The 17,822-nt window shown below is 42.4% G+C and overlaps 1 protein-coding gene across 2 annotated transcripts in view; it reads left to right on the top strand.

The window, feature by feature from the left end:
- PDE4B (phosphodiesterase 4B) overlaps window positions 1-17,345 on the top strand; it is a gene marked incomplete at its 5' end in the record, with an annotated part of 446,375 nt that extends 429,030 nt beyond the window's left edge. For both annotated transcript variants that reach the window (XM_080800299.1, XM_080800300.1), the window contains 8 exons: window positions 4,700-4,878; window positions 6,137-6,235; window positions 6,380-6,544; window positions 8,595-8,694; window positions 10,605-10,759; window positions 10,860-10,982; window positions 11,696-11,878; window positions 15,020-17,345. In XM_080800299.1, coding sequence (XP_080656425.1) covers window positions 4,700-4,878; window positions 6,137-6,235; window positions 6,380-6,544; window positions 8,595-8,694; window positions 10,605-10,759; window positions 10,860-10,982; window positions 11,696-11,878; window positions 15,020-15,385 — 1,370 coding nt within the window. In that variant the 3' untranslated portion in view covers window positions 15,386-17,345. The remainder of the gene's footprint in view (window positions 1-4,699; window positions 4,879-6,136; window positions 6,236-6,379; window positions 6,545-8,594; window positions 8,695-10,604; window positions 10,760-10,859; window positions 10,983-11,695; window positions 11,879-15,019) is intronic.
- Window positions 17,346-17,822: the final 477 nt, after the last annotated feature.

Below are 17,822 nucleotides of genomic sequence, written 5' to 3'. Positions count from 1 at the left end.
ATCCTTTTCTTCTCCCATCAGTCCACCCCCCCAACCCCGACTTCGTTCCTTTGAACACAAGCATCTTCCACTGTCCATTTTTTTTTTTAAGATTTTATTTATTTATTTGACAAAGAGAGACACAGAGAGAGAGGGAACACAAGCAGGGGGAGTGGGAGAGAGAGAAGCAGGCTTCCCACTGAGCGAGCCTTATGCTGGCTCCGCTCTCGATCCTACAATCCTGAGATCATGACCTGAGCTGAAGGCAGACACGTAATGACTGAGCCACCCGGGTGCCCTTTCCACTGTCCCTTTTAGATGTACTCTGCTCTGTGCAACACCCAGGTTTTTTTCATGAACTGGAAGTCTTAACATTTTTCAGGTTAATGACTGTAGGGAAGAAAAAGAAGTCAAGTAGTGCAAGAACTCATTTTTGCTCTCACAAACATTGCATTTTAAAATGCCAGGGCTTGTCTGTGGTCTTGGGAGAGACTCTCAGGACTGGAGGAGGGCTGCAGGAGCCCTCTGTTGTCTAAGACTTCACAGACACAGCTCTGTGCACTTGGAGCAGCTTTCACCAGCCGCTCACCAAGGATGGCAAGAATAGTTTAGCAGACTGATCTCTCTTATCATCATAAGCTATTAAGTGAGAAAGCTGATAAGAGAGTAAGGATGAGCTCTCAGGGTCCACACTGTGTGTCTCAAGAACAGGCAAACATCAACGCTCTCTTGAATGTTTCATTTGCCACTTGGCACTTCTCTTGAGGAAAACCAATCTTTTGGCTTCTTGTTATTCCCAAAATTACATGATCAAAAACAGGTTGTTGGGGAAGGTGTTAGAATCTCCATCCTTAGAGACTCAGCCTTAGGTGTGGGGGCGGGGTGGGGGGGTACGGACGTGTGCGCAAGGTAGTTCTGATCAAACAGACTAGACCGAATAAAATTTTAAATATTCTTGAGAAATGTAGGGAGGAAAAAGAATCCCTCATATCAACAAAAGATACATCAGTTGCCTCATCTGTACAATGAGGCAATTGGAATCCGTGGTGTCTCGGATCCCTTCCAGCTCCAATATTCTCTGACTCTGATATGACTGAGTTGATCAGTTTTGCTAAAATACACCTGGTGATCCGAATTCCCTGTAACGGACTGTAGGGTTGCAGTTGGGTAATCCTGAAAAACCAACCAACCTTGCTTCCAAACTACAAATGTGGGACATGGAACTCTTAATCCTATCTTGTGGGGTGAATATTCCTGGAGAATAGTCCTCGAGAAGCATGAATGAAGCCTTCTTTATAAACTATCCAATCTGCAAGGGACCTTAATGGCCTTGTAGTCCAGTTTCCTCATTTTATGGGAGAGAAAACAGGCCCAGAAGGGCGAAGTAACCTAATCAAGATTACTTAACTACCATGTCCCTGAGCCAGAAGTAAGGCTTTGCTCTCTGGATTCCCAGACCTAAACACCCTGTCACTTCCTTAATTAGGAAAGAAGGTTGTTAGGAACTCAGACCATATAAAAGAATCACATTAAAGGGCATTTAAGTAATAGCTATATTCTTCTGGAGCGATATCTTTAGGAACCATGATTGTTGAACCTAAATATAAAATATGTTTTTAGCCTTTCCCAGTAATATAAAAGAATTTTGTCAGAGCATGGCAGCCATCTCAGTGAGCAAAAAATGGGAAAAATCTCAGTGCTTTAAGTTAAAATTAAAGAACATTTTTGCACTAAGAGTCATTGAATGCTAAAATGTGTCATCTGGGAAGGAGGGAATCCCTTACTCCAAAGATCTGGGAAACTTGTGCTGTTTCCATCTAAGAGGATGGTGTCTAGATGGACAAGTTGAAAGGCAGGCAGGAGTCCATTTACCAAAGTAGGTACTTACTGATGCTCTTACATGATAATGAGCTCCAGGTTGCTGGCCCAGGAGGAAGTAAAGCAGGATCTGCAGGCAGGGAGCACAGGCAAAGCAAGATTTTTAGATACGATATTATAATTTAGTAAGTATTTTCACAAACAGAGAAGACTCATTCTTGTAAATCCCCGACTACATCTCAAAAGCTAAAACATAGAATTTCAAAGATTCAAGGAAAAGAATTTAGAAATTTTGCAGGATTAAACGCTGAGCTCTAATAAGAAAAACACTTCAAATTAGGCCATTAACAGAGTTTTGACGTGACCGTATTTTGCATTTGTTTTTTGTTTGTTTCTTTGTTTCTTTGCTTTATGCCAGCTCACTGTTTCCCCACTGTATTCTAACCATTCTGGGAATGTCAGTTCACTAAGTGTTCATGGTGATTCTCTGAGTCTGTGTTTCAGGTTATTTCCGCAATGCACTGGCTACGCTTTTAACAGAGGAAATTCAGAATAGGGAAACCCATCAGTGGTTCCAGCGCCTGCCTGTATAGGGAAACACCCATTAATGTCAAATTGGTGCTGTCTGTGAATAATGGCTTTCTTCTTTACTCTAATGTTCCAGACACGGTAGCGGTTCAGCTCAATTACTGGCTGTTGCAAAGAATCGTTAGTTAACACGGAGGAAAGCTGGTAGGCCCACTAGAGGTTTCTCTATCTACAGTGGCCTAGGGGAATCTGACAGCCTCTTAGATAATCAGACATGAGGAATGGTAAAGAACGGGGTCGGGAAAGACAAGGGCTACTGTGACCTTTCATTTTAGCAGAAAATACAATTATTACAAGTGAAGCGACAGAGGGAAAAGTAATGTCAGAAACAATATAATATATAGTGTTTTTTGCCAGAGATTGTGAGACCAGAAAGAAATTTTTAACAGGAACCTCAAGGCTTGGTTTCTCTGCTATTAAGTCACTGTGTCTGGAGCTGAGTAATTGCAAAATAAATATCTGTTGAATAAATTGCCCTTTGAGCTTGGACAAATTGCTGACTTCATCCGAATAGTGAGAGTGTGGGATTATTATTGGTTCCCAAACCTGGTTCTGATCATGAGAGACGTTTAGGAAGCTTTCCGAAATGTACTGATTCAGTAGAACTGGGTAGGGCTCATCAGTCTGTCTTTTTCTAAAGTTCCCTGGGTGCTTCTGATTCTGAAGCAGGTTGGAAACCCCTAAACCAATTGAAATGACCACTAAGATTCCTCCCTAGGCAAAGTCATAGACTGATGAGGCTGGGAGCTTGTGGGTGCCTACAGAGAACACAGGGATGCTAGGGATAGAGACTAGCCTTGCTCCAGGTGCTGAGGTGTCCAGGACCCTGCTCCAGTCTCCCTGTGTTTGTTTGGCTTTGATGCGTTGTCCACAGGGTCCTAGGAGCAGACAGAGGTCTCTGGGGAAAACATGAGACCTGTACCATCATCTTGCAAGAGTGGAAAGCAAATAGTCTAGGTCCCAGCATGCCATCTGGAAACATGTCATTTTCTAATGGAGAAGTCGTCTTTGTCCTAAGTTTTACTCTAACAAGCAGAGATATACATAAGGAACTTCTGAGAACTGCATTAACTCTTTCAGCCACAGGGTGTGATTTAGTTCAGTGAAGTAGCTGTTAAAGCAGTTTAGTAAGTGCCTCTGGGAACTCACAGGCGTCCCTGTGGCGGGAAAAAGTTAATGCATTTTTCAGAGGGACTCAGGATAAAGGCCCCTGTGAAATGAAATGGGATATTTGGCTACTGATACTTTTAATAGCCTGATACAGAGGGAAGAGCTTCTATGAGAAGATAGATGTTTTCGTCGCTAATCGTAGCTCTGCTGTTACCTTGTTGTAGCAGAGGTTTTTTTTTTTTTCTTTAAAGATTTTATTTATTTGTCAGAGAGAGAGAGAGAGCACAAATAAGCAGAGTGGCAGGCAGACGAGAGGGAGAAGCAGGCTGTCCGTCGCTGAGCAGGGAGCCCGATGTGGGGCTCGATCCCAGAACCCCGGGATCATGACCTGAGCCAAAGACAGCTGCTTTACTGACTGAGGCACCCAGGCACCCCTGTAGTGGAATTTTTTAAATGATGAAATGACATAAGCATACATATTTAATAAGCATAAATATTTTAATAAATTTAATGCCTGTGACAAGCGAGATGCACTGTTTATTATTAATTAGTAGAATGAATAAAAATAAAGCATGAAGTAAAACTGATATGCTTTTCCTCGGAACCTCAAATGGTGGTAATAAGCCAAGGCTTTAAGTCGTTATTTGAAGATTGTAAACCATTTATTTCTCTAATGTACAGACTACTCATCTAAACTGAATGACAAGTTATAACCAGTTAAAGTTGTTGGGATTTTTTTTAATTAAAAAAATACAAATATAAAAAAAATATGATTTTTAAAAAAAGCAGAACATAAAGCCTGTTCTTATTAACCTGGGCCTGGCTGCACGAACCTTTTCTATTACACAGACATATAAGTTATTCAAGTAAAAAAATCTACATATATATATCGTTGCCCTACCTGGAAAATATAGAAGCATAATTCTAAATTACACAACAGATAGAAGGTGGAGGTTTGAGTCCTACCTGTCCTGCTTGGACAACTTATTTCACTCCTTTGGGCCTCAGGTTGTTTAGCAGTAAAGTGAAGTGAAAGAAATTCTCTCATCAACCTCACGGGATCGTCCTGGAGGTCAAGTGAGACAATGTAGGATAGTCTTTTATCAGATGTAAAATCCATTACAGAACATTAGATGTTGTTTTGGACACTGCAGTGGGTTCTCATTGGCACACGGGGGCTGAAAAATGTTTCCGCTTGTTGCAGACAAGCAGAATGATGTGGAGATTCCATCTCCCACCCAGAAGGACCGAGAGAAGAAGAAAAAGCAACAGCTCATGACCCAGATAAGCGGTGTGAAAAAACTGATGCATAGTTCGAGCTTGAACAATACAAGCATCTCACGCTTTGGCGTCAACACGGAAAATGAAGATCATCTGGCCAAGGTATGTCTGAGCCGGGGGCGTGTGCGCGCAGCCCTCTGCTCTATGGCAGGCAGCTGCCCGAAGCTATCTGCTAGAACATAGCAGCGATCACTGTAGCTTTATGATTAGAGTATATGGTGAGAAGGGCTGGTGTGGCCCCTTTGTCCATTGCTGGGCACCAAATTTGAGACCCTTTTCCTACAACAAAAGACCTGTATTTTTTAATTCGGAGTTGGATTTGTAAATGGGAGTTCCTCGAGAATGAGATTCCTACCGAAGGCCCACTGGGAGAAGTCACAGGGCGGCCAGGAGACAGGAATGAATTGTCATAGAGAACAGATCCGGGACTAGATGCCAAGGACTAGTTGGAAAATCTGCACTGACTGGCAGAGCTAGAGAAGAAAGGAGAGAGGTTGACAGCACTGACTCACGGCCCAAACCCTACCAGTGGAGGGAGGCACAGAAAAAATTCACACGTCCCCTAGGGGGCCGCCCAAGGTGACCACTGAGGTCCTCGCAGCCTTGTGTCAATAGGAAATGAGCTCGCTGTGAGCAAACTTTGGACATTCAGTGAGGCTTTCTGAGAGATGCCATTAGAGCAAGGGGCAGGCCTCTGGAGAGAGCTTAGATCCCTTGTTCCGGGCAAGAATTTGAATGGAATAAATTATTCCTTTAATCAGATAATCTTGGAATAATCCTAGAACACAGGACTGTATAATGTTTCTCCCAGGTCTATCTGTGGCCCAAGAGCTCTAAGATAGAATAATCCACGGCTGGCATTCTTCATGACCTTTTACATTAAATTAGGGTTGACTTCCACACATTCTAGCAACTGAGTCTCCCCGACCTGGCCCTTTGTGATCATAACCAAAGGACAAAGGAGTTCCCACAAGATGGTTTTCTAGCTGTTACTAATGGGCCAGTGATCAGGGAAGAGGAGAGTCAGGGAAATGAAGCTGGAGGGACCCCTAGCCACTTGAGCTATCTTGGAAAACAACTTGGTTGAGGACTGATGTGTAGCATAAAAAGGTCAGCAACTAACTCAGTGTATTAGACACACACTCTCCCTTTTCTGACAAAATATACAGAAACTTACAACTAAAATGAAGAGGACCCCCAACCTCCTAGGCCATTCCATTTTCAAATTTTCATGCAACTGGAACACTCTATATAGACACTCCAATGACTTAGCTAACCATTGTCCAAAAACTCAATAAAAATAATGAGGCCTGCTAACAAAACTGGCCTTGTTCCTAAATTCCTCTAATTTTGATGACAGGAGCTGGAAGACCTGAACAAATGGGGCCTTAACATCTTCAATGTGGCTGGCTATTCCCACAACAGGCCCCTCACCTGCATCATGTATGCCATATTCCAGGTGAGTAAAAAGGAGAGAGACTGCCTATTGAATTTGATGGCTCTTTATGATTTTTTTCCCCATCCCAGTTTATTTTCCTGATTTGACTTTTTCCTCATTTTTGGACATCCACTTATTTATTTTCTAATCCATTTTACTGCATAGGAAAGAGATCTCCTCAAGACATTCAAAATCTCATCTGATACATTTGTAACCTACATGATGACTTTAGAAGACCATTACCATTCTGATGTGGCATATCATAACAGCCTACACGCTGCTGATGTAGCCCAGTCAACCCATGTTCTCCTTTCTACGCCAGCATTAGATGTGAGTAGTTATGATCTGTTTTGCATATCTGCCCATCCTCTTCTAAAAAGTGCTATGTACCACATTTACCGTGTTTAGAGAAATAATGGCACGTATTTGAACCGGTTCTTCATGATGCGTGGCATCCATCTATTGGGTTGCTAATAAAAATGAATGACATTTCTACTTAGGCTGCTTTTGAATATCAGAGCAACTCTCCATATGTCTCTTACATTTGAAATTGTTTCATTATCAAGCAATTTAACAGGGTGCTTTTTTTTTTTTTAAGATTTATTTATTTGAGAGAGAGAGAGAGAGTGTGTGTGTGCACAAGTGGGGAAGGGACAGAGGGGGAGGGAGAGAGAGAATCTCAAGCAGACTGCCAGCTGAATGTGGAGCCTGACCCAGGGCTCAGTCTCGGGATCCTGAGATCATGACCTGAGCCGAAATCAAGAGTCAGACACTTAACCAAATAAGCCACCCAGGTGCCCCCAGAGTGCTTTATTTTTCATTGTGTCTCCAGTATCTAATAAGTGTCCAGTTTAGCATCTAGTATGTAGTTTATTTTCAGTATGCATATACTGATCTGAATTGCCTACACCACCCCAAACACTGTGTTGCATAGCACAGAAATATAAGATATCCTGTATGGTTCCTATTGAGAATAAACATCCATAGGCTTATTCTCCTAAGAATTCATAAAACTGATTCTGTGGGTTGAAAAAGTAACTGAATATCTAGAATTAATAATGCTGAAGCAAAGGGAAACCATGTTCTGTTTTGCTAGACATCTTGCTAGAAGGTGGCTGTGACTCCTTCCTTAGTAGATTAATGCATTTCCCTGCACCGATATTAGTAGCCATATCTTTGACGTACAGCAGCAGGAGTCAGGTCCTTCCAAATGTGTACGCTCACTTCAGAAGGGGGCTTGCCAACCCCTATCCAGCCCCACCAGATTGGGAAGGTGAAGAAAGATGAAACTGGCCACAACACTGATGTCTGGGTTCCTTATTTCCTGAGAAAAGAAATCCAACAAGATGGGAAAGTGAGATGGAGCTGAGGCTGTTTTATCCCCTGAAGGAGAGAAACAGTGTTATTTGTATGTTCTGTATAAGGATTATAGAGTGGGCCAACACTGTTCATCAACTACCTGCTGTTACTGATAGGATACCTATTGTGGAGCCAGAAATTGACCACCGGGGGCCACACATGTTTAGAGAAGGGAGAGCTTAACGTGTCCTTGAGCAGTTACCCTTCATGGGAGAGGTGGACATAACTTGGCATTTGAAGGATCAGAAGATTTAAGTAATCACAGAGGATGAAGAAAGACATTAAAGTCAGAAGAAGACCTTTTAGTCGGAAGGAATATATACCTACACAAATACTAGGTTTAAGTGTTGGTGGACAAGTGGGGGCAGAAGAGCTTCACAACATGGCATGAGGGAGGTGGAGCAGTGGGACACAAGTTCCACTTCTTAGGAATGTTCTCAGATCTTGCCCATGGTAAACATTTAGTGGGTAGGAATTGGAGGAGTAGGTGAATGAATGAATGAAAGAATGAAAACCTGAAAGCTTCTGTCCACCCTACATGATAAATTATTTCTGAAGCTAAAAGCTTTGGAAAATAATTTATTGCCAGTCTTATGAGTTTGGAATTTAGCCTTTCTTCTCTTAAGTTACTCAGCCTGGAAACATGAATGTTGTTATATCTCAGGGAAGAGCCAGTCTGACTTGCTTTTTTGACTTGTATGTGCTTGTGTTACATAAGCACCATTCTGCCACACCACTTACCCAAGAAACAAACATCAGGCTCCACCTGGTCACTCATCATGAGCACGGTGCTAATGCCTTCCCATAAGCTTGATGTGGGCATGGGCTTCCGCCATCATCCCTTTCATGTTAGACCTTATGATGATGGATAGAATCTCCATTCAGTTAGCGCATTGAAACATTATGTACATCAGCAAACAGTCCTCCCAACAAGAATGAAATGGGATACTTTAATGTGAAGCTGAATACACGGGGTAGGCCAATGGGACATGGAGTTAAATGTGCTCGTTTTGCTCGACAGGCTGTCTTCACCGATTTGGAAATTCTGGCCGCCATTTTTGCAGCTGCTATCCATGACGTTGATCACCCCGGAGTCTCCAACCAGTTTCTCATCAACACGAGTGAGTTCACTACTAGATAATTGTATGATTCATTGCTTCACTTTTTCCCCCCTGATGTTTTCATTATGGATGATAATAAGGGTAATAATGAGGTAATCCTTCCATTCCACTCAGGCTGGTCAGACCTTTCCTGGATAATGTGTCCAGTCTGGCAACATTATTTTTGAGCTAGCGGCATGGAGAACTTGGAAAAGGGTCAGAGGGGAGCCATAAAAAGTACTCAACAGCTGGAAAATACAATACATGAGGAAAGAGTAACAGATGTGGAATTATCCAGTAAGGACAAGGAAAGGCTCGGGGTAATGCGATAATGATTTTCAGTGTTATGCAGGACTCTCACGCAGAACATGGTGACCCACTGGTGTCCCTCTCTACTAAGGAAACAGGCCCAAATGAGCATGGAATCTCCAGAGAGAAGTAAGATTCCAAAGAAAGTGCTGGAATGCTTGGTCTATACTAGGGAAGATGACCTCAGTGACATTGGGTGCTGGTCCAGCCTTAGGATCCCAAGCTATACTCAGCGATTTTGTCGTGCTGAAAATGTTTAGTATCCATGCTAATGAAAGTCTCTAAATTTTCTCAGTTAGTGCACTATTTCTAAAGGCTAAAAATCTCAGTATTTTTTTCTTCTGAGAATATTGGCTATCCAGTTTTGGTCATCATTAATTTCAAGTGCTGATGGTTTTATAGAAATGTTTGAGCTCCTTACTATAAAAGAGTCCCTATCCTACTTAATCATCAAAATATCTGCATGATCTTGATGTGGGGTAGATTCATTTTTAACCTTGTTCTTCTACTGAAAGAGTATAAACTTCGGGCAACTACTTGGCTATTGGATTGTATCAGCGGGCATAGTGTATGTCACAAATTGATCCATATACTGGCCAGTTAGCTTCACACAGGAAAAATGGTCTTTCTGCTGCAGCCACTGACAACACTAGAACACAGAAAGCCAGTTTGCAGATCTGGGATTGATCACAGGGTGAACAGGGCAGGAGTGCTGAAATGTCTTCATATATCCTACCATGTATTCTGAGGATGTAACACGAAGAACACAGTTAAAGCAATGGTATATGAGTGACGACATCTGCAATGAGTAACCTGTCACCATCACTTGGCTATTATTCTTTCTTAAGAGAAAAATGTTCCCTCCGGAATTTGTTGACCATATTGTCCAGTGCAGACCACGGCTCTGCCTAACAAAAGATGTCTGTGCTGCTTCTGTGTGAATGGCAAGCTGGAAGCTGTCGTTTAGGTTTCCAGATGTTGCCATTTCTGACATATAGGGCCAGAGGACAGAAACTCTGACGTCAAGATTATTCTAAAAAATTATTAATGTTTTGTCACCATATTTGTAGAAAACTCCAAAGAGCTAAATTATTTGGACAAAACAAAAATTTCACACTGACACTATTATCATTTTTGAAAAATCAAAAAATCACAAGGGACAGGACTGGGGAATCTATAAAAAAGTGAAATGGTTTGAAAATCCTAATACATATAATAAAGTTTAGTGGCATTTTTAGTTTATTCCTTTCTAAAGCACAAAAGGTGTGAAGACATAAGGGAAATTACAAACTGAGATAAAAATAGGGTTTAGATGCTCGGAAGTGCACTTACCTAATGTTAAATTCTTCATCTGAAATGAAGAAGGATAAAAAGGATTTTAAAATACCATGAATTTTAGTCAAAGAGAAAGCTTATGCACCAGTATCTATGACGAGCATGTTTGGCTTGGGAAAGGACTACTTCCCCTTGAAAAGGGAAACTTTCTCTGATGAGAAATGACATGTGGGTCTTGGTTCCTGACATCATTTGGAGAGAACTGGATCTGATTTCACACTGAAGTCATGCCAACGTTAGAATTGTATCCCTTTCTTATTAAGTCATCATTTTCCCTTGTTTATTAGATTCAGAACTCGCTTTGATGTATAATGATGAATCCGTGTTGGAAAACCATCACCTCGCTGTGGGTTTCAAACTGCTGCAGGAAGAACACTGTGACATCTTCCAGAATCTCACCAAGAAGCAGCGCCAGACACTCAGGAAAATGGTTATTGACATGGTAAGACTTCCTTTCCTTTCTACATCCTTCACTTCCCGGGAGGAGAAACACCGTTCTCTCTGATAAGTCTCATGAGAGTTTCATTTTCCTTTTACCCTAGGTGTTAGCAACTGATATGTCCAAACATATGAGCCTGCTGGCAGACCTGAAGACAATGGTAGAAACAAAGAAAGTTACAAGTTCAGGTGTTCTTCTCCTGGACAACTACACGGATCGTATACAGGTACTTGATGAAAGCTTTTGGTTTACCGCAAAGCCAAACCAAACTAAACCAAACAACAGTTGGAAAATGAAAACAAACATTGGTTCAGTTAGCCGTGTATCTGGTTATTATTACAACTTGGGCTTATTTTCAGAACAAGCTAAGGAAAATGGACATTCAAGTTTATCTGCAAATTTATGAAGAAAAACATAACCCTATTTATTGAATTGGGCTGAGTTCTAAAAATAAATGGCAAAATTCATTTGTAATAGTGGTTACGTGACTGTGGGTCCCAAAAGCTCGCTTTTGGATATAAATCCCATCGACTTGAAGATTGTTAGGTCTGTTTTGATTATACAAACTACCATCAGCTGGTCTCTTTCCACAAGTGGAAAATATGAAGACATCTACTTTGAGTAATTCTTTGCATTTTTTCCAAACTGGGGAAGGGAAGTGATGGCAGCATTTGACCTCTAATGTCCCTTCCAATTTTTACATTCAGTGACTGTCAATCTGAGAAGACACACATTTTCCCTTTCAGAACTCCTATAATGGTAAATAACCAAGTCTGGCCAGCGTCACTGTAATAGGATTTTTTGGTGCACACACCACAATTATAATGCAACTAAAACGTTCTTGGGTTTGGTACCAAATGTACTAGTACAAGAGGCATGAGATGTTCTGGTAGTATTTACACTGTGTTTTATGAGATTTTCAAAACTTGATGATTCCAGGTCCTTCGCAACATGGTACACTGTGCAGACCTGAGCAATCCCACCAAGTCCTTGGAATTGTATCGACAATGGACAGACCGCATCATGGAGGAATTTTTCCAGCAGGGAGACAAAGAGCGGGAGAGGGGAATGGAGATTAGCCCCATGTGTGACAAGCATACGGCTTCTGTGGAAAAATCCCAGGTATCTAATACGAAATTTTCAAAGAGCTCTGCTGATTGTAGAGCTGGAGGGTTCGAACTAACTCCTGAGGTTAGAAGGAAGCAACAACCCATTTAGTTCCATTCTATTTGTGACTCATTTGCCTTCTCCATTACACTCAGTTTGATAGGGTGGAGGAAAAGCCGTCCTCGGAAACTCATCAAAGTTTGGTCTGTGTATTCTCTAGCAGTTTAGAGAGCTATCTGTGACCTTAGCAAATCCAGCTGCCTGAACTCAGAGCTGCTTCCTCCTCCCCATCTCTCCAGATCTCTCTTATGCCTGTCCTTATCCAAGTGCTCAGCTCTTTATCCTTGCTGCCTCTGCCCTGTGTCTGTTGTCTCTCCATAATCAAGTGCCAAGAGTGAATCTCATTCCTGTACCTCTTCTACCCCACAGTCGATGCCCTGTCCTGTGTCCCCTTCCAAGCTTGCTTCTCTACCTCTGAGAACACGCTGACATCTTTGGGTTGTGTCCAAAGCTACAAATTCCCTGTGCACCAAGGACTGGGGACAATATGCTGGAGGCAGGGGGATGCAGAAATGCCTCAGATACCTCTAGCTGATACTAAGGATACTTTGTATCCTTACAAAGGCTTCAGGGCATGCTGAAATGTTATTTTTTTTCAGGGCAACATATGGCCTGAGCTGGATAGTCCTGATTAAGAATGGGTCTACAGACTATGCCAAGTCTTTAGCACGAAAGCACGAGGAGTGCTTTTTGTTAGTTTTATCCTCTTTTCCCACTACCTGCTACCCCCAAACTTACGTATACTTGTGATATCGATGCAAAGTTCCCTTGCAGTTATTATTTTGTTGCCTTTTTTTATAGAGTCCCAGTCAAATGAGTTTACAATCTGTGACAGTCCTCTAAAATTCTAATATGCTATAAAAATGCATCCTAACATTCAGTTGTCAGGGCCCGTTCAAATCCCCCAAGGCCTTAATTCAAACAATTAGTTAATTCATTAACTAGAATAATTCCCATTTATTATCAACTGTGATGGTTTATATTTATATGGTGTTCTGTGTGGTTTTCCACATACTTTCGCAGACCTCGTCCTATTTGAACCCCCACACAGCTTTGTGAGATGGACACAGCAGCTACTTTCCCAGTGCATCAGGTGGAGAAGCTGTCCCCTTGGTTCATTTTACCAGCTCCTGATCGACCCAGCTGCCCTCTGCCCAGAGCTCTTCACTCTCCCATCACCGTAGGCAGGTCTCCCTGTTGCCATGACATCATGGTACACTCTGGTGTTTCCCGCAGATGGGCTCCGGCAAGCATTGTCTGAGTTGTCTGGCAATAAAGCCCTTGACTAGGTGCTCTTAGGATGTGTAGAGCTCTCTCCTCCCGGGGCCCAGCAAATAAGCAGCTAAAGGCTACCTTTCAAAAAAGTGCTGAGCATTTAGCAGAAGCAAAATAAATGAAGAAAGGAAATGACTGTACGGCGTTCAGCCAATTCCATTTTCTCCAATGCCTTGAGCTTGTTTTTTTCAGGTCCCTGGAAAACACCTTGAAAATAGTCTCTAAAATCCATTAAATACACATGAAGAAGGAAAAGGGAGTGGGTGGAAGCAAGAGAAATATTAGGATATCTGCAGTCAAATTCACTGCAGATCTCTGATCTGCAGATCAGAGATGTCCCTGACTTTGGTGTGAGTTACGTTAAGACTAGGGAAGCATCAGGAGGGAGAAGAGAGATGATAAAAAGGTCGATAGACAGGTGAAAGGTAATGAGAGATAGATAGATAGATAGATAATAGATACAAATATACAGATGCGGGTAGATATAGATATAAAAGAGTCACATATGAATTTTGATATATTAAACGACTTGGCAAAAACCAGAATGTTGTTAAAGGAAAGGTTTCCCGGGGCACCTGGGTGGCTCAGTGGGTTAAGCCACTGCCTTCAGCTCAGGTCATGATATCAGGGTTCTGGGATTGAGCCCTGCCATCGGGCTCTCCGCTCGGTGGGGAGCTTGCTTCCCCCCCTCTCTCTCTGCCTACTTGTGATCTCTCTCTCTCAGTCAGATAAATAAATAAAATTAAAAAAAAAAAAAAGAGGAAAGGTTCCCCATAGTGTGGAAAGAGAGCAGGATCACATCCCATGGAAGCATATACATTGCTTTTGCTCATTTACCTCCGAATCTGGACCCAGCATCTCTCCAGCCCCCAGACCAGGACAGGGGAATTCCAGTCCCTCATTCAACTAGTGCCTGTTCTTTTTCACAACCTGCCCCCACCCCCCGTGTTTCCTGTTTGTCCGACAATGGGGAGGTCAGCATAAGGCCACAGAGGAGCTCACGCAGGATGCACGGCCCCTGTGTAAACCGTCACAGAGCCATAAGCCTTGTATTTATTCCCAGGAACACTAGCAAAGGAACTGCTTGATTGTTTTTATTTTCTCTCCTTTCTCCTGATGGAAGTGACCATACCGTGTGGATCTAAGACAATTGCAGACGTGTCCACAGAGGGGATGTTTGTTTATGTAGGCGCTGGAAGTATCTTCAGATGTTTTTCCAAAGTCGTCTGCAAACAAAAGCATTCCACGGAACTCGAGAAATTTCAGAGTTGTCAGGGGCTGTCTCCTCTTCATTTTGGAGTGGCGGCATATTTTAAATTTATCAGGGAAAGAATCTTGAGTCAGAACTCATTAGACCTGGAGCTTCCTTCTTTGGAGAATGACTCACAGAATCCAAGTGGTGACAGAGTCATTCCCGGCCAGGGTTACATCCAGCCTTCTTCTCTGGCACACAGAAGAGGAAAAGTAGTCAGTTAGAGTGAGACAAACACAGGCTTTGGAACCAGACGGAGCTGGGTTGAAGTCTCAGCTCTACCACTTACTGGCTCTGTGATCTCTGACAAGATACTTCATCTCAGTGGGCCCCAGTTTCTCCCTTTGTAAAGTGTGGGTAACAATACTTTGCGGACGTAAAAGCAATAATGTATATAGTACACCCAATATATAGGGTATACTGTATAGTATATGCTCAAATAGAAGAATCTATAATTCTTGATCTCTCTTGACTTTTTGTGCCTCTTTCTTTGCCTAGAAACCAGGAGAGCTTGTTTGGTTTTCAGGAGTCTGTCGTAATAATCGAAGTGTAACCTTCATTTTTTCCAGGTCGGTTTCATTGACTACATCGTACACCCACTGTGGGAGACCTGGGCAGATCTGGTGCAGCCTGACGCCCAGGACATTCTGGATACTTTAGAAGATAACAGGAACTGGTATCAGAGCATGATACCCCAGAGTCCCTCCCCACCACTGGACGAGCAGAACAGAGACTGCCAGGGTCTGATGGAGAAGTTTCAGTTTGAACTGACCCTTGAAGAGGAGGATTCTGAAGGCCCCGACAAAGAGGGAGAGGGTCATAATTATTTCAGCAGCACAAAGACACTTTGTGTGATCGACCCTGACCATAGGGATTCACTAGGAGAGACTGATGGAGACACTGGGGCAGAAGACAAGTCCCCGATCGACACATAATCACCTTCTCCGTGTGGAGATGAACATTCCACCTTTGACAAGCATGCCAGCTGGATGGTAGGGCCAGCCCATCATGGGGGCGTAGGCCTGCACGGGACAAGGGCCACGTGGCCTTTCCAGTTACTTGAGTTTGGAGCCAGAATGCGAGACCATGAAGCAAACAGCAGTTCAGAAAATGCCACGGTTGACTTGCCTTGTATGCAAGCTTAGCGGAGAACTGAAGCTTTATCTGGTACTGAAGGCCAAGATCAGATCCTGAGTAAATGGCTTGAAAATGGAAGACACAAAACTGAGAGATTTTTCTGCACTAAGTTTTGGGAGTCTGTCCCCTCTAGTGACTGAACTGACTGATTAATAACTTCATTTATAAATCTGCTCACCTGTCCCCTTGTCTGCCAACCTGTGTGCCTTTTTTGTAAAACATTTTCACGTCTTTAAAATGCCTGTTGAATACCTAGAGTTTAGTATCAACTTCTACACAGATAAGCGTTCAAAGTTGACATAAACTTTTTTGACTCTTTCTGGGGGGGAAAAAAGGAAAGAAAACGGTCTTCCTTCTTTCTTGGGCAATATCTTTCACTTTACTACAGTTACTTTTGCAAATAGAAAGGATACGCTTCTAACCACATTCTACTTCCTTCCCCTCTGGTCCCATCCAGCTTCACAGTTGTCCGTATAACTTATCTCTGTCTGCCCGCTTACAGCAGTATATTTTTCTCCTCTTAGAACTTCACTTTTTGTGCTGCAAACAGAATAAAAGTGAACAAACTAAGAGGTAGGAAGGGGTAGTCATGTCATTCCCAATAACAGTCTGTGTAAAATTCCCCTCAGTGAGGCCGTGCGCCATGTTGTGTCCAGAAGCCCTGAGCCACTGGGCTCTGTTCGGCGCCCCCCATCCTGTCCCCTCCCCTCCATTGCTCTCTACCCAGTGACACACCGTTTCCAATTTGACGCTGCCGTCTTTCTCTTGCACTGCCTTCTGCGCTAACACCTCCATTTCTGTTTATAACAGTATATTTATTACTTCATGTATATAATGTAATGTTTTGTAAGTTATTAATTTATATATCTAACATTGCCTGCCAATGGTGGTGTTACATTTGTGTAGAAAACTCTGCCTAAGAGTTGCGACTTTTCTTGTAACGTTTTGTATTGTGTATTATATAACCTGAACATCGCTTAAGAGAGACATACGACCCCCTCCCTGGTGAGGACATCTGTGGGCTTTTGTTCAGATGGTCGGCCCTCTTCCCTGAGTTGCTCATACTGCACAACCCCTTTGCGAACCGGTTTTGGAAACAGGATTCTCACATTCGATACTAAAATGGTTTATACTAAGCTTTTACTTTTGTATAGTTTGATAGGGGTAGGGGGCAAAGGGATGTAGTTTTCACCCATGTTCTATCCAAATCCGCGTCCGCATGAGTTGGGTCCTAACTGGGTTCCCCTATCGTCGTGGCTTTGGTTTAAACAGCAACACTACATTCGCTCACAGATGGTTCTTCTGAGTGTTCCCAAACTACTGACTTTAAAGCTAAAGCCTCCTGCCTGCCCTTAAAGCAGGAATGTCATGTTCCAATTAATTACAAACAAACAAACAAACAAACCCAACAACAATAAAACAATGTGAATTTTATAATAAAATGTGAACTGACGTAGTAAATTATGCAAATGTGAAGCTTCTGATAACACTTGTTAGGCCTCTTATTGGCTTTCGTCTCCATCTGTAAAATATATCCCACGCCTTCAGTTCAGCGTTGTAACTCACTAGTTAAAGAAATGGCACAAATGTGCATGACCAATGGGTTGTATGTCTATGAACACTGCATTATTTCAGGTGGACATCTTATTGTTTTCAAAAGTTTCTCACAATGTATGTTATAGTATTATTATTATATATTGTGTTCAGATGCATTCGTAAGAGACTTTTATATGAAGTGAATAAACAAAAGCATGATTAGATTAGACTGTAGGCCCAATTATTTGGTGGTTAGTTCTGACCTATCAAAAGTAGATATTTCTCTTCTCTCCTACCATTCCTCACAAAGAAAACCAACCACCTTGCCTGGCCAGCCTCTCAACTGAAGTTTCAGAATCTGTGTCGAAAAAGTCCCCTAGCTTACAACGTTTCACATGTTCTTAGCAAAGAGCTGCACAGCTCAGTGATGTGGGAGGTGGTTACAGAGAAGCAAACAGAAACATTTTAAGGAATCTGAAAAGCTTAATCCACTAGGTAAACCAAGGGAATCTCCCACTCAGCTGGGTCCTCTAGAAAAGAATCACAGAATTGCAGAACATTAGCTTCATGTAGTCAGACGGTCCCACTGATTCATTTGACACACGAAGACGCTGAGGTCCAAAGAGACTTCTTCAAGCACCGGTGACAGACCACTGGTTGACTCTCATGGTCTTTTCCATGATTCATGGAGTCTCCTAT

This window comes from Martes martes (assembly GCF_963455335.1).
Source record: "Martes martes genome assembly, chromosome: 4".
In the NCBI taxonomy this organism is placed as follows: domain Eukaryota; kingdom Metazoa; phylum Chordata; class Mammalia; order Carnivora; family Mustelidae; genus Martes; species Martes martes.
Note: the sequence above shows the minus strand (reverse complement) of the source record. Positions and strands in the feature narration are given on the sequence as shown.